The sequence below is a fragment of the Zonotrichia albicollis genome, chromosome 4 (assembly GCF_047830755.1).
Source record: "Zonotrichia albicollis isolate bZonAlb1 chromosome 4, bZonAlb1.hap1, whole genome shotgun sequence".
In the NCBI taxonomy this organism is placed as follows: Eukaryota; Metazoa; Chordata; class Aves; order Passeriformes; family Passerellidae; genus Zonotrichia; species Zonotrichia albicollis.
This window is the reverse complement of record NC_133822.1, coordinates 33,315,860-33,338,016: the sequence shown is the minus strand read 5'-3', so window position 1 is coordinate 33,338,016 and position 22,157 is coordinate 33,315,860. Positions and strand designations below refer to the sequence as shown.

General features: G+C 41.8%; 1 protein-coding gene across 1 annotated transcript; it reads right to left on the bottom strand.

Annotated features, from left to right (window-relative positions):
- Window positions 1-6,439: 6,439 nt before the first annotated feature.
- On the bottom strand, window positions 6,440-20,177 carry CSF2RB (colony stimulating factor 2 receptor subunit beta). The gene is made up of 14 exons (XM_026794584.2): window positions 19,911-20,177; window positions 18,927-19,096; window positions 16,805-16,934; window positions 14,658-14,851; window positions 14,193-14,341; window positions 13,152-13,323; window positions 12,939-13,071; window positions 12,688-12,848; window positions 11,633-11,778; window positions 11,358-11,532; window positions 10,257-10,347; window positions 9,919-9,988; window positions 9,041-9,144; window positions 6,440-8,764 (listed from the first exon to the last, which is right to left on the bottom strand). The coding sequence occupies exons 2-14, from the start codon at window positions 18,994-18,996 to the stop codon at window positions 7,561-7,563; spliced, it is 2,799 nt and encodes a 932-aa protein (XP_026650385.1). The 5' UTR covers window positions 18,997-19,096; window positions 19,911-20,177; the 3' UTR covers window positions 6,440-7,560.
- Window positions 20,178-22,157: the final 1,980 nt, after the last annotated feature.

The following is a 22,157-nucleotide window of genomic DNA, read 5'->3' as shown; positions in this document are numbered from 1 at the left end:
TGAGAACTGGTTGTGAATACCCTTGCAGTTTGTCTCTTGAAACTTCAGTCACTCATAAATAATTGCCTTTTCTTTTCTTCATGCTTGTTGAACACAGTCACACTGTGTGTGATTCCAAGCAATACTTTGTTACTCCTCTCACTTAATTTACTCCAATTAGGTCCTGGTGTCCCTAGACACCAAGGATCTGCCTATCAGATGGAGTGTTTCTGCAACAGAGCAATGCTTGGTGAACAAGAGATTAAAGTTCCCTAGGGTGGAACTGAGGCATCTCTGTTCAGCAAAGCTGTGGCAACTTGTGCTTGCCTGGAATGTGACAGGATCAGTGACAGCAAATTCACCACGCTGGTCTCATGGCAGAGTCTGGCAGCCCCCTTTACCTCAGCTTGTACTGAAACAGCAGCCTCACTGTGTCAGGATGCACCTGTGCTAAAGAGGCCTGACAGCTCTGGCTTGGGAAGGTTGAAAGGAACTCCCTCCGCAGAGCCAGGCTGTGAATTGGGTGACCTTTCTTCTTAAAGGTCACCCAAAGGGAGTTAACTGGTGTGTTAATTCCCTATTTAAAGTGAAATCCAGTTAGAGCCTTCAGCAGCATCTTAGGGTAGAGGTTCAAGAAAACTCTTCAGATATAAAGAGCAAGCAGGAGAGATCAGTCTAAATCCCAGAATTTCTCCTTCTCTATTTGCTGAGCCTTAGTGAAAGCAGCTTTCATGGGTGTATATGAAAAGCAGTGGGCAAATTGCCATAAATTCATAGGTAATCTCTTCAGGGCTACTGGGATGGGCTCTTCAACCAGAAATACTTCAGTAAATCTTTTCAGGAAACACAGAATCATGAGCTGACAAGACACCAAAAGGCCATCTGTAAAGCAGTCAAAAACTTCCATCCCAAAGTGGGACATAACCTGACTGAATAGGTAGACAAATCAAGCCTTTTAGCTCCAACACAGGACATGAGGATGAAGCCAAATCATTGCCTCAATACCGTGTGGGCATTGCCATATCAGTACAGGCCATCCACAGCCTCTCTTGCACACAGTGGAAGCTTTGTCAGGCATGTGATGTCACAGACTGAGATCACACCAGCCAGGTACCCCCGGCTGGGTCTGGTCTCCACCCCCCCGAGGATGTCACCTCCCAAAAGGAGATCTGAAGTTACATGAACATTACCAACACTGCACCAGGAGTTATTCCACAGGTACCATGTGCAAAAAAAGCTGAAAGGCGTCTTCTTCTGTAGGATGGGCTCCCTTCAGGAGCAGAAAAAAGGAAAACATCTCCTTCATTTGTCCTGACCAAGTAAATACTAAAATGGATAAATGCTTTTACTAGAAAAGACACATGCAGTTGAAAAGATGACAGAGCACAAGGTATCTAGACATTCTCTCAGTATGTGCCAAGAAAAACCCGATGGTTGTGGCCCAACAACAAAGAAACAGCAGGTGAGAGGTTCTGAAAGCAGAGTTTAAACCAGGAGGCTGAGAAAAGCAGTCCTACATAGTAGCATTCTTCAATGGTCCTGCTTTTATACACTCTGTCAGATAAGAGTCTCACTGCATGATTGATTAAACTCTGTGGGGAAAGGGGGATTATATTTATTAGTATCTGGTAACATTTTGAAGCAGATTAAGTTTATATAAGATGGATTCCACCTAATCAAAACAGAATCAGTTCTGCTGACATTTAAGATTAAAGACACTATGAGGCAATTTTAAAATGAAAACCAAGGAAATGATGCCAGATGTGGAAAATAAATTGTTCGGATTGATCTATTTGTGTGGTCTGAAATCACAGAAAGCCTGTGACTTAGAAAAAGGGATAGGATAGAAGGTAAGAAAAATACAGAGAAAAACAATAGCCTGGATAAGCGGAGCATATAAAACTATGCAACCAAATCAAGACAAATGCTTTGTTTTATTTTACTTTATTTGCTAGTATTAATCTAGCCCCAGAGTCTATTTTTTAGCCACTGTAAATAATTGCTTCTTGGAGTTATTTGTGAAAGCACTCACAAGAAAACAAACAGATTTAGTCCTGAAACATATACATGATGGAGTACAAGCTGAAACAATGAAAGGCACAAGTACAATAATGTTTTAAGGAAAAACTGGCAAAAGTAAGGCTAAGAAGCTGTTAAAGAATGAAATGTTTTCAGTGGACAAAGGAGCTGTTTAAAGCATCATATACAAATTTTAAAAGTGAACTTAGGCCTTTTGTAAGTCTACCCATGCTGTAAAGGTAGAGTTATTGTAGCCTTAATATTCTGAAAATAATAAATGAGGCAAGACATGTAGAGAAAAACGACAAATTAGAATGATCTTTTGCAACTAAATTTTACTGTTTAAGAAAACATATTTACTTTCTTTACAAGCCTTGCATAACCTATACTACTACTCAATTGGTTTCTTATCATATAAATCTGCAAAGGAATTTAAACATTCAATTGCTGAACAAGGAATTGAGGTAAATAATAAAAGGCATTCGCAGGCCTCAGCATCAGAGAAAAAGAAATACCAAATACCAAACCTTTGAGGAGTACTCAGAGAACTATCCAGGGAACACTGACCAGTCAGGCTGGTTTTTGTACAGGATGATACAAACTATAAAGAAAAATAGAAATTGTAGAGAAAAAATGTTCTGGAGAAGTGTTAGCACCTCTGTGTAAAAGAAACTTGTTTATGCCTCATAAAACTGATAGAGTTCTTGGAAGAACTCCAGAAGCAAACATGCACAGGGTTATCCAATTAATGCCTCACACCTAGATGTCTAAACATCTTGAAGTCCCTCAAAAATACATTTCCAAGAAACTAAGAGATAAAAGGGAGGTTATCATGTAGATTGAAGTCCTTTAAAGACAGAAAATTAATGAGAAAAATTAATGGTTAGTTTTCATATTGGAGAAAGGATTTAAGTGTTTTTTTCCAGGAAAATAATAATTATTAATTATCTGGCAGACCAAGTGGTGAGAGATCTCTTACCTGAGAGATCTGAATGACTGACAGAGACAATGTTTCTTCTGGGGTACTCCAACCTAATGATGATGGAGAAAACACTAAGGTATTAGGTATAAACAGGATATGAGATTGGAATCATAAAACCAGAGATTCACAGAAGGGTTTGGGTTGGAAGGATCCAAACCACCTGCCATGGGCAAGGACATCCCCCATTAGACCAAGCTACTGAAAGCCCCATCCATTCTGGCCTTGAACCTTCTAATGAACCTCTCTGAGCTGCCAGTTTCTTTGTCTTGTTCTCATTGAAAAAATTTCTTCCTTATGTCCAATCCAAATCTATCCTGTTGCAGTTTAAAACTGCTGCCCACTGTCCTGTCACTACAGGAATGAAACCTTGGGATTTCAACTGGGCAAGCTTCCATCCAGATTCCTGCACTTAATGCCATCCCCATCCACTTTTATTGCTTTCACTTTGATTTAGAATTGTCTCATTTTCTCTCAAGCATTGAATATCATCAGTTTCTTCTCCTGTCTCTTTGTTTAGCTTTTCTCCCTGATTTGGGGATTTCAACGAGAATACTTTTGGAAAGTTTTCAATTCTTTTCACTGCACCTCTTTTCATCTCCGTATAATTGGCTGTAGTCACTCAATTTCAAAATTCTCTGGGTTTCTTCAATCATATTTTATTGGATCATATCTCTCTTCCAGAGAGTTTGTTCCCCTTTCTTCCCTGATTTGGGAACACTGCAGTTACAAATGCCATGCTAAGGGTAACACAGGACTACCACAACAGGGTCCCTCCACACCTTTCTGCTTGGCACCAGCCTCAGCCCAAGGCTGCTTGTACTGCTGCACCTAGTGTTATGGTTACACCAAATATTCTGAGATGCAAAGAAGTGCATTGAAAAGGACAGAAACTTGTCAAAATTATTCTAATTAAAATCCCCAAATCTGTGACTAAAGGAAAACAAAGAGAGAAGTCAAGGAATGCAAGGGTAGAAACTGCAGTCCACAAAATAAACTCAAAAATGTGTGTCAACAATCTGTAACTTTGAGTGCCACAGAAGGACAAACAGCTTACAAGATTAAAAAGCACTCATCCCAAACCTTTGCAATGTGCACATTGCAAGCAAGGAGCTGGAAAATTTTTAAAAGATAATAGGAAAAGCTGTCTAGTTGTTTCAGATAGCTTTACAACTACTTCTCTAGACAAACAAATCATCCTTCAAGAATGAGGACCAAATGGTTCCCTACCAACAAGCTGGAAATTACACAACCAGCTTGCAAAGGTTTTGGCCTAAATCTGGTTCATGTTGTACAAATTTGTAGAGGAGTTTGGATTCAGCCACTGAACCTCATGGCAAAACATCCATTGTGTTGTACGAGGAGTTGTTAGGGTCAGGGTTGGAACAGGTGGAATCCTGGCATACACCTGAAAGGACTTCTGAGGGGCAAAAAGAGGCATGAAGTCATAGTGTTACTTATTCCCCATGCACAGAATGGGACTTTTTTCATGGAAATTCCATCTCCATAGTGAGAGCAAAGGGAGCATGTAGGGAGTGAGGAGAAGAGACAGAGTGGAGTTCTATGGGAATAAGGTTGTGTGTACAATGTGCTTGTAAACAAGAAACTAGGCAGGGACTGCAGGATGGGTCGGGTTTTTTTCCATTTCCCAGCAGAGGTACAGGATTCTCTGAAATTCTCCAGCTACTGTTCCTTGAGGTTTTGGAGGGCTTTCCACCACAGGTTTCTTTTTCTAGCAAACCATTCAGCCCCATTTTCCTTCCTTACATAAGAGAAAATCCCCAAGCCTACAGAAATACAGCAATAGACCAGTTCAGCATTGACCTTAATTAGAACTACTGAGGTCACAATAAACTTCCTACCCTAGTCTCATGCAAATTCAAGTAATATGTTTCTGGTTGATGAAGATTATGATAAGGGAATAATAAAGTGATTACTTCAGAGCAAGGAAAAATGCCTGCTGTTAAAACATAGGCACAATCTTTTATGTTTGAGTATGCAGTAAGGAAAGGGTTGCAATCATCTCATAACTCGTTTTTTGACTATGTAGGAAACATTGGTGACTCATCATGCAGAAATACAGGCTGAGGGGCTGAACTACTTAGTGAGAATCCCTACAGAGAGAAGCATGTCATAATTGGCTCCTGAATCATCAGAATGATGATTCCCCTCCTGCTTATCAGTACCTTGCACTGGGGAAGGGAGCAGCAACTTGCCTTTGCACATAACTTTGTGGCTCAAGCTAATGATCAGGAAGTTGAAGACCTGGGACTCATGACTGCTTCTAAGTCTTGAATCACCAGGCTACAGGATTGTAAAATGCTTTTTACCACCCTCACTGCATCTGGACTTCATGCAGAGGAGAATGGAAAATTCATAGGATCAGCAACAGGTGAAGATTATAGAAGTTTTGATTCCAGTAAGAAGTGGATTCCTCTGGCAGAGAAGAGCCATGGATTATGAGCTCTGTTTCCAACATTCATTGCATATTTTATTTAATGATACTTAGGTTCATATTGAAGAAAGTATCCCTAGAGCAGAAACTCATTGTGCTGTAAATGAATTGTTATAGCTGGAAAGCAAACCACTGTGCAGCTCCCCTATCCTGACAATGGCATGTTACTCTGCAAATTCCAGGCTCCTTTAAATGATAATATCATCTCTGTGGGATCATAACAAATGTGCTTTTATCTGTAAATCCTGTCTCCAAAATCAGCCTCTGCAAATGCCCAGCCAAGTGCAGAGGAGCAGAAGGAACAGAGAGCTGTCAGAGTACTGATCACATCTTAGAGTACTGATGACAATGCAAATGGGCTTTATCCAAAAGCCACTGAGCTGAATAAAACTTCTCCCACTCATTATTCTTCTTGATTATTGAACCCCAGCAATTCAAGGCCCAGCAAAGTGATGCATATCTAAGATATGAATTCAGATACAACATTTACATATGAATTTGAACATCTCCTTTTAGGATATGCTTCGATAGAGCACAATTATACAGCCTGGAAGAAGCTAATTGTGCCACTTATAAAAGGCCAAAGAAGGAATTCTCAAAAAAAATCCATTAATTACAAAAGGTCTAAATTGCAAATCTCTCAAAGTGTTCATCACTATTCTCTATCAGAGGCTGCAACTGCCTGCTTTCTGCTGTGAAGAGCACCAAGCTCAATTTGCACACCTTTCAGATTTAAAATGGTATTTACAAGGATTAAATTGCCAAAAACCCAAATAATTTCACTGTAATTTCTGAATCAGCACAGTCCCATTAACCCAGCAGGAGGAATCAAGTGGCACAAACACAGAACTTCTTTTCTCTGTCAAGTAATACAGCAAAGTAAGGAGAAAAATGTCCTACCTCATATCTCGCATAGTTGAACCTATAGAATTTTTTGAGACCTGAGGAAATGAGCTGATAGTAATTTTATTGTAAACACAATATTTTTAACATATGAAACAAAATACTCATAGGAAGAAATAATATGTTTATTAATACAGATTTTATATTTGAAAAAATATATGGTTTTTTGGAAGCCAAGTCTACCTTCAGGTCTGAAACCAAAGCCTTTTCACTGATTGCAGAGTAGCAGTTCTGAACAAATGCTCTTACCTTGCACCACTTTCTACACAGCAAAACTGGGGAAAAGGTCTCCTCTTTCTCAACTCTCATTTTTAAAGGAAAAAAAAAAACAAACTAAAAATCAATTACACTTTAGGATGACGTATAGAATGCTTAAACAGTCAAGGAACATAAAAGAAAATCATATAGTACTTCCACACTTAGAAGAATCACAGCAGTTACAGGCTTGTGCACCTTCCCAGCATCTCTTACCTACCATTTTCTGTTATGTGCCCCACTCCCTCTCACTGAACCTTAGGAGCCTTTGGGTCTTCTTTCAGTAATATTTCTTCTTCCAAATGATTCTCTACAACTTGCATTATGTATCCCAGTAATGTTTCCTTGTTATCCTCTGAATCCACTGTGATAGACTGGACATTAAGAAACTTTTCCTGTATTTCGACAATCTTTTCCTCATATTTTTATTTATGCTTCTATAAGTGTCTGGGTTTTTTTCACCTTAGGCAATACCTATTTCATGCCATATTGGAAAGGCAAAGATACAGAATTTCCTTGGTGACTTCTAGAGCTATTTTATAAGTGCACAGAAATTAAACAAAATGGCTTTTAAGAATAGAACTTTTCTTTCCAAGTTTTTCAGGCTTGTCTTCTGATAGTTTTTCAAGCTGTTAAGTCTGCACTACCTGCCACAAGATTTGCCAAGCAAGCTGATATAATTGCAAGATGATTGTGATGTATTACAGGATCATGAGGAGGATAAACTGATCATCATGGATAAGCCAAAAAGTTTAAAAAATACTACACTGCAACATTTGTGTAGTCCTTCAAGCCAAATCTGCGAAGACCCCCGAGAATGACATTGAGCTACTTCAAGTTTTTTAACATGTTGGACTGAAAACCTGAAAATGGAACTGGTGTTTATTTGTTCCTAGGTTTGAGGGTTCATTTTCACCAGATAGTTGCTTTCAGTTACCTGTCTCTTTGGTATTCATTAATATTTACTCATTTAACAGATTTCTTTGATCCTCAAAGATTGCTGCCAGGAAAAGTAATCATCTGATTTCAGGTTTTTGAAGAGCTGGATGGCCTGTATTTTTTCCCTCTTCCATACATCCTTTTCCTTCTCTGTGATGGATTCATCATCACATACAGGCTGCCCAAGTGTTGTCTCATTTTCAGAAAGTTTCATGAATTGATGGTCTTCCTGACTATTATCCATCTTCACACTGGATTTTAGGCTGTGGAAGCAATAATCACCAACCTGGCAAAGGAAAACTGGCTCAGTGCTGTCAGGGTTTAACACCACCAAGTTACCTTCTGACAAAGGCTGCTTTCTAGGAATACCATTTTCCTTCTGGAAGACAGGCAAAGAAGTCTTTGTGGGCTTTGAATTTTCACTGAGACCTTCAGGCAGAGTAAGATAGTCGCCAAAGGTATTCAGGTGCAATTCAGGAGATGAGGCTGGTGCTTGGCCTGAAACCGGGATCGTGACACCAGTTTTCCCCTGAGAAGACTCATGGCAAGAGTGGTCACTGGGAGGCTGGGGCTGCTGTGAGCCACAAGGTGATTCCTCAGCTGTGACAAGTGGAGGATGGGTGGAGGTGCTGGCCAATGGCAGTACCAGGCTGTCCGTGGTGATGTACTCCAAAGGGCACTGTTGAGGAGATGTGGTACAGCTGAGAGCCTTTGGAGAGTTCTGCTCCTCTGTTCCCTTGTTGGTGCCTTCCCCACAGAGTGGTGAGGCCTGTGAGACTTCTTCCTTGTCACTGAGGTGCCGCATCATTTCCCTCTGATCTGGGAGCATGTGCCTTGGAGGAGCTGCTTCTGGCTGCTCCTGGCTCTGTGGGGCCTGGGAAGAGTCTTCCCTTGGGAGAGTCACATACTGAAGGGAAACTGATTTCTTACTGAGGCCCACAGGGTCCATTTCCAGGGTCTGGTGTATATCAGGGTGAGAGGACACCACTGGGCTGTACAAGTACGGACCATTGAAAGCAAAGCAAGGGATTGCTGTGTGGGAAGCAATACTTGCATCAGCACTGTTTCTCCTTGAAATGGGAAAGGAATGACCAGCTCTCTGACTTGAGCAGGCAACTGGGGCATGCTCTGACTCATTTAAAGCATGGTATGAGTTCTGTAGGTCAGGCGTAACAGGGGAAACATCTGTCTTCTTAGTTTGCCTTTCAAGGCACTCTGCCAAAGTCTTTGCCGGCCTGAATGTGGGAAAATTAAAAGTTGTTCATGAGAGAGATTATTGTTTTAAACACAAAACATAAACCAATCTTAGTTGAAAACACACATAGCTACACACAGGCTTAGAAAAAATATTCGTGCAGATGCAGTTACCCCTGTAATAAAAAATTGAATCTCCTCCTCAAAAGCAACTTGTATAGGATTTTTAGTGACAGAACATTTCATTATATTCTGCCATGATGCAGTGAGGTCTTAGAGACCATCCACAGTGTCACCATCATGTGCTGTTCACTCACTTGTCCACAACTTGGAGGAAGCTAGCCTGCTCCATCTTCTCTGAAAGGTTGTATTTGTTGAAGTCTAGCTGGTTGCTTGTTGGCCAACTTCCCAAACGTCCTTTCTGAAAATGAAAAAGCAGACATGACCAAAGAGCAGTATCTCACTGGCAGTAGAATCAGGAATTGTACATTCCCCATGGACGAAGAAAACAAATAGAAGAGCCTATATCACTTGGTAACAGGGATACAACTTCATTAATACAACTCGAAGGTATGTTCTCCTCTCCAGAAGATGGTTTCTTCAAACCCATGTTGCTTTATCACTGACCTGACTACAAGTACTCAGTGAGCCAGCTAGGAAAGATGCCCTCCTAAACTTGTTATTTGTGAATGGAGGACCTAAGGGACTAAATAGTAGGTAGTTGTCTTGGCCAAAGTGATCATGAAATGATCGAGTTTTTCAGAGTAATGGGAAAAAACAAAAAGGAACAGTAGAGTTACGACTCTGGTCTTCAAGAGAGCAAATTTCAAGCTGTTCAGGGAGCTTTGGCAGTGTACCCGAGGAACCTGCTTTTGAGAGTTAGTGAGCCCATAAGTGCTGGGCAGGTTTTAAGAACCCCCTTTTAAAAGCAAGGCGCAGGAAATTTTAAAGTACTGACAATTTTTCTACATTGATTTTAAGTCACGGTTGCGTTGACAAGTACAGCACAAAGAGGTCTGCTAAATATAAGAGCACTGTTATGTTGAGTAGGACCAGAACTTCACCTAAAAACAAGTAATAGATAAATGTTGTCTGTTAATTGTGGACTAGAAAACAAGAAGAGCTCTTAAGATTATTGGAGGTCCTGAAAAAGAAAGAGAAATAATGAATCCTTCAAGGTACAATTCCCACTTACCCCCAGATAGCCCTGGATCAGGAGACTCTTGCTGGGGTTTGGAATCTTTTCTTCCCACATTTTCTTCTTCCTGCAGCAAGAACAGTTTTCAAGATTTGCTTCTCAATTTGCTGCTACCAGAAAAGGCTGCCCCACACAGAGCGTGCTGCTCAGCGCAGCAGGGCACAGCCAAGGCAACGCTGCAGCCCCACCCAGCTCTCTTCCCTGCACAGCCATGCCCAAGGCTGCCCAGCAAGGCCCACCTCCACACAGACCTCTCTCCTGGGGGACAAGAGGTGCCTCAGACTTCATGCCACCCACATGGGCTGTTGAGTATCCCTGATGCAATGCAAGCCTACCTGAGGAAATACTTATAGCTGCAATAAGCAACTATCAGTGAAGCGATGATGAGAGCTGGGAGCATCACTGGGAGAACTACAGGTGGCAGAACTGAAACAGAGAAAAGAGAAAATCTATCCACCTGCAGAGTGACTGTTTCCTGCAACAGGTTTTTCACTCTGGCCACTATTCAGGGAATTTGATATGTGGAGGAACAGGATCATAGGGCCTTCAAACTGTTGGAATATTTTCCAAAGTGGGACAGGCCAAATGTGCCCTGTACAGCACACTGACAAAAGGAGTTCATTGTTTCCTTTACTGACTCACTTCTTAGCTTCTACTAACATCAGAATTAAACTTTTTAAGCTAATGAAAAGATGGTTATGGACCTAACTCCACTATGAACAACAGGCATGGCTTCAGACATCTTAAGTCTGCCTGACTCTGCACAGTTCTGAGGAAATGGGGTCTCAGAGATTTTCTGAGAGCTCTCCCTGCCAATAGCCACAACAGCACACTATTTTCTTCCTGAATATGTGTATCAAAATTTGCCCACAGTATAATCACTGCAACCTTCCTCAGGACAAATCATCCAAGATCATATTACTTTGGGCAAAAGATTGTATGATGGCAGACATTCTGCCTCCAGGTCCATAAACAGCAAAAACATTTAAAGATTTTATCTCCAGCAGACTCCATTGTGTGTTTTACACAACCTTATAGTCACTCTGCAAATATAAAAAGCTGATGTCTTATCTTCTATCTTCTTAATGTATCAGGCTCTTTAGTCAATGACAGCAGAATGGATTACTGGAATCAGAAAATAATGATAATTTTTTGGGCAGGATGTTTTTGATTCATTCTCCACATGGAAAACTTTATGGTTAGTTGTACTCACCTTATGAAGGCAAGCAAGAAAGAAGCTTAAAAGGTCATTCACTTCCTTCCCTAGCACTGTTGATGCACTGCAAGGATGCAGGCAGGGCAGCTGCCTTGGTAAGTGACTCCAACTAGGCCATAGCTGCACCTCACTCCAACCCCAGCTGAGACAATGTGTTATACTAAAGAGCCATCCCAGCCATTAGCAGTCCACCAAAACCTGACAGAAGCATGGAAAGTACCATTCTCAGTCTTCCAGGTGAACTCCTCACTCCATTCACTCCAAGGTCCCTCATAGTCTGGAGACTTATTCACCCTTGCACGCATTTTCCCCCTATATTCTGTAGATGCTGCCAGCATCTGCAGGGTGAAGATGAAGGGAGGCTCATCATTGCTGATATTTAACACCTGGAGAGTCTGGGGAGAGAGAAGAAGCACAAATGACAGAGGTGAGAAGAACTGTCTTTCCATTTGACCAGTGAAGAAATATCCATGACTCTTGCACTTTTTAAGTTACCTTTTCATATTGGTCGTTTTCCCAGTACTTGACTTGGTATCTCTGTGGTATGAAGTTGTACTTCAAATTGTGTTTTTTCCAGCTTAGTTCATACTCTTGGTTCCCTGTTGCTGTTACTGACACATTTGCAGGCGGCAGCACCTGGACTGAAACACACTGAATGTCTCAGAGCACTTACCAACCTACTGGTCTCTTTCCACATTGTGAATCATTTTCTGGGACTGAAAACAAGGTTGTTTTGTGCAATGTAAAATCGCTCAGCTTTTTAACACTTCTTAACCTTCTACATCTTCATTTTCTAGTCAAATACAACAATATTAACAGTATTGTATTTTCTGTTATTTAATACAATAGTATTAAATAACAGAAAATCCATACCCATGAATACTGAGGGTGCTCCCTGTGTACAGAAAAGCAGCAAAGCAATAGTTGAAATATCTGTACTTGTCCACCACATTTCCAGAAATTTTCAATTCTTTTGGAGCTACCTCCTGATATTTTCACCCACTGCAGGAGCTGCCCTAGTTTTAGAGTTTGAGAAGTCACCCAAATACCTTCAGATACATGTGGGCAGAGATGGCCTACCTGGTGCACCTCACTGGGAAAAGGATTCCTACCTCATCCAGGGTTCCAGGGGCCATTGCACAAACCCACAAGAGCTCACTGACTTCTTGAGAAACCACATAGTGACACACTCCTACTCACTACAGACACCTCTCACCACAGTCCCCTGTCACCTGGGACACTCATGAATGCGAATCACAGAGAAGTCAGCAGGATGGCAAATGCTCACTGAGAAGCTCCAGGTTACAACTTGGATTTCTGCACAACAGTTTCTATCACTGTCACCTTCCTCAGAGTAGCAAGTGCCGCTGAGGAACTCCACCCCTACACCCCAGAGCTCTGACCTGATACAGTCCCTTTCTTCATCAGTGATTGTTTCTTCCACTTCCCACACACTTTTCCTCAAGACCACTGTCCTCAGCCCCACTTGCTCAGACAGGCATCTCTCCAAGAAACAAGAAGGAGAAGCAGGAAACAACACAGGAACTCACTGTTTTTGTGGGCTTCAATCATCTTTTCCTCTGTCTTGACCCGGACAGATACATGGTACTGGCTCTGGCTGGTAGGATTGCTAACAGGGATCTCACAGCTCTGGACCACGTATGGGGTGTGGGGCAAAGTCTTCTCATGCACAGGAGAGCACTCCTCTTCTCTGAGGAGAAGAAAGAGGATGAATGGGAATCAGGGGAATAGGACAAGCATGGGACAGGCACAGACACACTGCCATGGACAGAGCACATACTGTGATTCTGGGGTGGCCCTGAAGAACAAGCCAAAGAGGACAGAGGTGGTGATCACTTTCTTCACTTCCCAGCTGCACGTCAGACGATCTCCACCATTGAAGAGGCAGCGAAGGTTCCTGGGCTGAAGGCCACCTTCAGAGAGCACAAGTGCAAGGTTAGTGACAGGAAAGTTCTGGCTTCTCAGTTTCCAGTCCCACTCCCTCCCATGCTACCTTCAGGGGTCTTCCAGGACACCTCCATGCTCCACTCGCTGTACTGCCCAGAGAAGCTGCTGGCCTGCCCTGGTCTGGCTCGCACACGGGCAACGTAGCTGCTCCCTGCGACAAGGTCCTCAGCCCTGAGACTGCACTGGGTGGTGCTGGAGAGCAAGAGTGAGGCAGCTTCCTGTTGTTTGGAGAGAGGAAGGGACATAGGAAATTGGGACATTGGGGGATGGAGAGGTGCAGGGAAGACAGAGAAAGAGTGAGAGGAGGAGTTGACTGCCAGGCTGCATCTCAAACAGTCCCACAAGTGCGATGGTCCATGCACATGGTGCCATGCACTGTCTCCTCACTGCCACACGAGAGGGCTCCAGTGTGTGCTTCAGCACAGCTCAAGGCAGGTGAGGCATGGCCACTGTCAGGCACAATCTCGCCCCGCAACAAGTAGCAAACTCCTGCAGCTTGCAAAGTCCAGACTGTCTTCAGCTCCAGCTACACATGTTCATAGCACTGCTCAGTGCAGAATTATGTGGGAATCTGGCCAAGATAATTCCCTTAAAATCTAAAGATCAGTCTGACAAGTACAGAGCAGAAACATGTGCAGATCTAGGGAAATTATAGGGCAAAGGATATGGACTCCTAAAAACTTAAACAAAAAAAAAAAAAGAACAAAAACTCAAAACATATCTCTCTCAAAGGGGGAGCAACTTCAAATGTATTTTGCTGTTTTTCCCATATGAACCCACAGCCTCCTGTTTGAACATGATTTAATTCAGTTTAAGAGGGATCCAAATCCAACTCAAATCCAAGTACAATGGTTGGGGGTTTCTTTAAGTGTAGAAGAGATCTTTGCATTCAGTTCAGGAAAAATGGCATTTCACTTGCTAACAGAAAGAGAGCCCCTTCCACCTGACCCAAAACAACACTTGCTGTATCTGTTCACAGTCACTGAAGAATGGAAAGACCATTCATTTGCACAACTTTTTCCACAGACTTTGAATTGCCCAAATTGGTGCAGCCCAAACCAGGACAGCTCAGCTCCTCTGCTCTTACCTCCCAGGACTCCCACTGCCGCTTGTAAGTGACTTCATAGTCCAGTGCACTGCCCAGCCCCTGGCTTCCATCAGCTGTTTGCCAGGTGAGCAAGAAGTCCCCTGATGTCATTGGGCTGACTGAGAGGTTTTGAGGTGGAAGGGGTCGAACTGGAAGGTGAAGGTACAATGCATGAGAGGAGATAATGAGGAAACAGCACACAAAGAGGGGAAGAAAACACCTAGGTAAGCTTCCCCATTTCCAGAGTATCTTATCCCTGACAGACCAAGTACCTCCTGCTTTACTAGCTCCTGAGGTGATACCACATCCAGCTGCCCTCAGAAACTTGCTGCCTTCTCTCCCTACCCAACCCTCGCAATGTGGAGTTCTTTGGCAGTTTTCACAATTCCAGATGAACAGCAAATACATCCTCAAAAAATCCTTAAAATTCATTGGGAAACAAGAATTTGGTACTTTAAGCCTTACCGTTTTGGAAAAGATCAACATCCAGTTGTGTTTGATTAACATATGTTCCATTTTTAGGCCTGAAGCCATAAGTATCCTTTATCCCTATTCCTAAATAGTCTGTTGTCCTGCGGCAGACCCAGTGCACAAAGACGTCTGGAGCTTCATGCAAGTCATTTTCTGTCTGGCGTTCGCAAGACATGTTCTTGTTCTCCCTGTGTACAGAGAAAATGATCTATAAAGGTCTGATCCAAAAACCTGTAGTTAGTACAAAATTAAAACCTGAAACCAATTTCATCCCATCCTGCTGTCATAATTCATGAAAGCACTTATATCCTCTTCTCATTGTTCCTATTAGTCCTGGTTTGCATCAGTTAATATGAGAAACATTTTTTACACCAGAATTTTGCCTCCCCATTTCAAAATTGTGTGGCAGAATGTTACAGTACCAGTTAATTGTTGTTACTTTTTAGCATAGCTCTATGTAATCTCATATTTTTAGGTGAGAAATAGTATGATGAAAATTTATGTCATGTAAATACACCTTTTACTCAGAGTTAAAGGCCATAAAATTTCTGATGATCCTAAGCTGCTTTAAGACTTTCATTTTGCAGTACGAGAAAAACACTTAAAATAAGATTCTCAACCAAAATGTACTTCTGTGTCCTTAGTAGTTCTGTTCTGCCAAGGGACCTTAAGTATTCATTAAAGATTTCATCCACAATGTTAATCCTCCTTTCAGATGGCCTTTCTCCAGGCCAAGCAGCATCATGAAAATTAGAAACATTTTTTTAAACTAGGCAGGAGAGGATAATCTTTGTGTGGTTGCAGTAGCCTTAGCTGCTGGAGAGATGCATTGCTTCTTTATGCACCCTGTGGAATTTTGTTTGTGCTTATGGCTTCATGCCCAGTATATTATCTTGTTCCAGCTCAGATGAGAAATATTAAGTTGTGAATATTTAAGGCCAAATAGTCTCTTCCAGGACAGGATGGAGTCTTCTAGCCAACTATATGTCAGCAAGCATTATTCAGCACTATTGCTATTTTTATAAGTTGGGTATTAGCAAGGAAACTAGGGACATTGCTGAAGTATGGATTGGACATTGCAGTATGTGTGTAGCCTTAAGTAAAAGAGTCAGCCCAAAGGGTGTAAAGCTGTGAAATAATTTGTATCTACTCACCAGCATTACCTTACAGTTTGGGGTTTAGTCAACTATTCTTCACCTATGAGCTGATCTTGTTTAATTGTTGGCTATTTTGATTTCAGCTGTGTGACTGTCCATGTTTAACACCTGCTTGTCTGATTCCTTCCCCTCAGTTATATTTTGTGATCCACACACTTCATCATGTAACAATGTTTCAGAGAATCCTCCGAAAGTCCAAGAAACTTCATAGTAGCATTTAGCCCCAAGGTCCTGTTCCAAAGTTCTTTCACTGTTTTCATCTACTTTTAGGTCTATTAAATTCCCACTTGTTTGCAATAAAATCAAGAGTTCTCAATTTTTCCTTTTCTTCCTGTATCTCCAGACTCTAAATAATTTTCTTCTCAACTATGCCTCTTTGCCTTCCTCTCTCCCTTAACTATTCCTCTATTTCTGTCATTTCTTATCCTCACCAAAGATCCAGTCCGGTGATTTGGCTCCCCTTTGAAAAGGAAGCAAATGTGACAGAGAGATACTGTCATAAACACACCAGTATCTCTTGGAGGAAAACTGATGGCACTGATAGAGAACTTACCAGCTCTCTATCTCATAAATATACAGTCTACACATATTTCTCAAACATTATCAAAACCACATTCTCAATGCTCCTAAATGGGCAAAAGGACAGGGGGAATATGTCTTCCCTTTAGGGTTACAAACAATACTCACGCTTGTTCTGACACCTCCTTCTCCCCTAGCAGCCTATATGCCCCATTTTATTTCATATCTATGATCCTACAACAAAATTACAGAGAATAATTGTAAAGGTGATAAAAATATCTCCACTGGCATAGCTTACTCATTCCTCTCTTCTAGATCAGGCTCAGAAGCATGTATAACTTTTGCTTAATAAAAAAAGAGTGTGGATGTGATTTCTAAAAACTTGACTGCTTGTCCCCAGGATTCCAAGTTATGGCAAATTTCCCTTTGGACTTTTATGTAGCTCAGCACATTTCAGGTACTTACATGTCAATATTATCCCTTTGGTAAAGAATCATAGGAATGAGGTCATGAGCCTCTGAATGCTCCATCCATGTGCAAGTCACCTGTGAGTTGTAGTCACTGTGGCACTTCAAGCTTTTCATTGGGATACTCTCTGGGAAAGGAATTCAGGCAAAGAAAAGATGCAGTGATTAAAAATATAAATGGTGAGAGAGGAGATACAGAATGCGTGAGGCTCTGATAACAAAAGTCTCCTCTTGCACCAGAAAATCCTAGACTCATAGAAATGTTTGGGTTGGAAGGCACCTTAAACCTCATGTAGTTCCAGCCCTCCTGCCATGGGCAGGGACACCTTCCACTGCACCACTTTGCTCAGAGCGCCTTTCAATCTGGCCCTGAACATCTCAGGGATGGGGCATGACTCCATGAATATATGTGCAGAGTTGGGACCACTCTGCACATCTCCACAACACATGTGTCCAAACCAGGCTACAGCTAACAACAATTTAGTGAAGTCTTTGTGCCTGCAAGGCATACAGTCCTAGCCAAGGTATCACTTTTCAAACACTGAGTATATCCAAAGATTAGTAGATATCATGGTCAGCAGACATATGATGATCATTTCCTACTTATGTGTTGCTGTGTGAACTTTTTTGCTACTAACTTCCCAGTAAAGTTCGTAATGCTAGAAATGTCTATTTAAAGGTGAGATGCTCTGGGAATAACCTTGCTATGACTCACAAGAATGTCCAAACAAATTTGTTGGAACTAGATTTATGATCCAGAGATGGCCAGACCTCTCATCAAGGATATTTTTTTTAAGTTCATAACTGTGAAGCAGAAAAATACAGACTGCCTCTGTCACAGGTACTATGAAGCAAGCTGCTTTCTTATCCTTCCTTATTTTCCCTGAAGACAATATCCATACTGCACTATTGGGCTATTGCACCTTCAGGTGACAAAGGTGCATACATGAGTGTGCTCTCTCAAATAATATTTCTCGATGAGAGCTATAATCAGCTTGTTTGAGGGGCTTTTTACAGGCAAAACCCCATCAGAACAGAATGCTCTTAGGAACCATAAGAGGGACCTTACTTTGATCTTCTACTGAAAACCAGTACAAAGTTCTACTGCTTTCCTTGTGCAACCAGAAAATGGAGCATCCCACATAGAAAAGGATGTGGAAGTGTCAATGTGGGGGTAAGACTCTGAATGCCAAGAACCCAGTCTGACATACACTTCAGACCTCAAAGGAAGATAGCTGTAATTAATGCTGGGCCAGGCAGCACAATTCCTCCAGCTACTGCAGACATGAGCATCTGCATTAGAAAAGGTAGATTTCCATGGAGCACAACTCCTGGTAACACTCTTTTTCTGCTGTCTCTAGGATGGCTATAGGCCTAGTCTTGTGGCAGGTATGGTGTACTTCCTATTCCCAGCTCTGTAAAATCAAATTTGGAGGCAGGAGAGGACAGAGTGTGGGAGGAAAAAGGAAAAAAAGAGAAGAGAAGAGAAGAGAAGAGAAGAGAAGAGAAGAGAAGAGAAGAGAAGAGAAGAGAAGAGAAGAGAAGAGAAGAGAAGAGAAGAGAAGAGAAGAGAAGAGAAGAGAAGAGAAGAGAAGAGAAGAGAAGAGAAGAGAAGAGATAAGTTCTCATTGTGTAAGAAAGGAAACACAAGCAATGGATATGGCAGATGGTCTCTTTATCTGTCAGCTATTCCAGAAGAAGAAAATCAGGTCATCTGGATTTTGCTCTTGGTAGCCCCCACCACACTGTCTTGTGTCTGGCCACATGTCTCTGCTCCTGTGCACCATCTGAATTATGCATTCATTTGCAGTCCTTCATTTTCCTATGTTTTCACTAATTATTAGGGTCTATCCCTCCTTCCATTCACTTATTATCCAATCAGCTTGTTCATCTCATCCATTTAAATAGTATTTCAACTGTCCATACCACCAACATACAACTGATTTGGCTGCACGTGCACCTGCTACATGCTGGCTTTGATCAAGATGTCTGCTCTCTCACAGCTTAGAAAACAGGAGAAGAAAGCAGAAAAGGAGGAAGAGCATTAGCTGAAAGAAGGAGACATTTTAAAAGAAAGGCAATAATGGAAGGATGAAGGAGAATATAAATTTGAATCTCACCTTGAATGGCTTGAACATGGAAGACCAAATACAGATACAGCAGCAGGATGAAAATCTCTTTTATGTCCATATTGTCCTTGGCACACAGGTTTGATCCTAACTCAGAATTTCAGAGTTTTCATTGCCCACTGGCCACTCTCTTGCCCTGCTTACTGTGGAACTGTTTGTTTCTGTTTCACATAAAGAGAAGTAAAACTGAATAAGGGAACTTCTTTAAGATCATGTTGAAGTGACATTCAGGAAGAACTTCTACCAGGCATTTCTTGTAGGACAAAATTCACGTTCTCACTGTGTGTTGTTGCAATGCAAGCAGAGAATGAAGTAAATGTACATTTCCAAGGAAGTGCAGGGATTTGGTCAGCTGAGCAGCAACAAGACAAAAATCCTGATTTGTTATGAGAACTCATCCTTAAAATTAATTTCATTCTTCTGCTCTTTATGCTTAAAGCCTTCCTAATGAACCACAACAGTGGCTAATTTCCTTAAAAATATGATCTCAATGAAACAGTTCCTAGGAGCTATAGTGGATGGATTTCCATATTCGTTCACTTTGAGAATTTCCTTGAACTTTTCTCAGTGCCCCCCAAACAAGTTGCAAATTGTAGACAAACTACCAAAGAAATTAATTTAATATTTTTCCTAGTGATTGTAGAGACTAAAAGTAGATTGAGCAGTTCCAGGACCAATACTGGAATTGAAGTAATTCGGGCCATCTCTCATCACTCTCTCAAAATCATAATACACACACCTACTTAAGTATGTTACAGATCTGAGACTTTTTCTACTTTAGGGGAGCATGGAAAAACTACTTTTCAATTCCTATTGACTTTCAGATTCCCACAAGCCACCTCCTTGGACTGGAAGCAGCTGGCTGAGCTGTTGAATAATCATTGCAGCTAAGGAATCCCCCAGTAACTCACAGGTCCTTGTATGAGAGCAGCCTCTACCATTATGCTTCCCCCAGAAAGGAAGCCATTCCCTTACCTGAATCCAGGGGTGTCTGAGAGGCAGATGATTCAACCTGATGGGGAACTCTCCCTGTCCAGCACCAACCCCAGCACCAGAATCCTCTGATGCAGATATCAGCAAATCCGCACTTGCCTAGAACTGGAGACAGAAGTATAAACCAACCACAGGATTTTCTTGGCAAGTAAGTCTTCAAAATAACTACTACATCTTTTGTGAACCTCAAATGCCACTTTCAGAGAAGCTGACACCCCCCTTTCAAGGAAAGTCAGTGCAATTGCACAAAATAGGAAGTCTGTACTTCCTATTTTAGCCCCCAAAGCACGCACTTAGATGGGACTGTTGGGTTAACTGGGAAGGGAGGGAAAGGAAGTTTGTCATTGCCAATCTATGTGTTAGTAATTACCAGATCATGAGACTTATGTATTTTAAGAAAGATACAGGACTGACTGCAGCAGATGTAAGAGAGATGAAGAAAGAATTTTATGTTTTTCACTCCAGTGCTGTTTCTTACTTTGCTCTAGACTAGACAATCTTCATGGCAGAGATCTCTCTGGACATCTGTATTGGGGGAGAGTGAACTACCTTTATCTCTGTAACTCTTTAATAATATTTCTAAGTTTTACCCATTTCAACAACAATTAATAATAAATAATAATAAAATTATAAGTACTGTAGTACATAAAGAAAACAAAAGAAAACTGGTGAGAGTAGTTGATCTGAAGTTATCCTACATCCAAGGCAGCCTGATCTTTTAATCCAACCATAAAACAGCCCAGTAGCCTTCAGAAATTGTTGTAGTGTGTTGTAATGTCCTGTTTTAGACTTCCGGGTCCCGGGTCCCGGGTCCCTTCCCAGGTGTGCCTATACGCCTCTCCCTTCCCCCTTGCCCCCATGCTGAGTGAGTCCTGTCAATCAGGCTTAACATTCCAGGAAAGGCGTCGTGCGGTTGGTCAAATTCAAAGGATGCCCCTCAGGCCCAGAGGTCATTGGCCTGTCTAGGTGTCCCTCGTCCCTTGAGACCCCGCCCCTCCCACCTGGTTGGTGGCTCACCTGTCCCCTCCCCTCCCCCTGAGCTTAAAAAGTGAAGCAGACCATGTGCTCTCCATTCTGTTGGAGTTCTTCCCAAGATTCAGTCATCTGTAACCATGGAATAAACCTCTGGATATTAAACCCTCCAGCAGAATCCCTCCTTTGTCCTCACCATCACCTGAAGCCTTCTTCTTAAGGTAAACGGAGTCCCTAACAAGCCTGGACTTGTTTAGTGCCCAGCTGCAACCATCAGCAAGCTAAAGGTGTCTCTGGGGTGATGCATCACAGAAGCCGCCTTTGGCTCAGCAGCGAGGGTCAGACTGGCCCAGGCACAATCTAACTGGTAATATTGGGATTCATATTCCAATAAGAAATAAACCTTAGGAAAGTTAGGCAGCCCTAAGGGAGAGACATGGGAGAGAACACGTTTGTTTTCTCAGAGATAAACTTATATGGGGGCTTATATGAGTTCCCAGATATAGAATATAACTGGCAGAGTCTGTCTATCCTGCACTGCTACTCCTCCTCTCAATCCCCATGGTACTGACCAAAACCACAGGTAGCACAGTTATTCTCTCATCAGAACTGCATCAATAAACAAGCAAAAAATAAACAAAGAAAACCCCCTACCATGTGAATAAGGGAAACATGCAAAGTAAGACAAAGAAAATTGAGAATATCTAGGGTAACTGTGCATGAGAAGGTGTCCATATAAAACCTGCACACAGCTAGGAGAATATGTAACTTGGCTAGATGGGAAGAATTTATTTTGCATTGCAGTTTAAAGGCAAAGGGGGATCATCCTGCCCTGATTTTCAAAGGCCAGTGTGTTTATGTTCTTCCAGCACCCTTATAAAAGAGGACAGTTGTTTCCTAGCAGACATTTTTCCTCCCTATCCCTTCTCATTGAAAATGTTGCTCCATTTTGAGACAGACATGCTGAGTTGCTGGCTGCATCACAGGATCCAGCTGTCACTGAAAATCTCTGAGTGCCAGTTGCTCTGTTGAACTCCAGGAACAAGTAACAAAGAATCCTGCACCCCAGAAATTTTGCAGTCCATACCTGCCATTAGGCTACAAACTTACAATGCATTTTCTTATGCATCACAACATGTAATATCACTGACACAATGATTGCTGTTACTTCATCTCCTTTCTAAACTGCGTTGCTACAATACCTCTGAAGCAGGAAGTTACATTTTGTAATATTTTAATAAAACAATGTCAAGAACC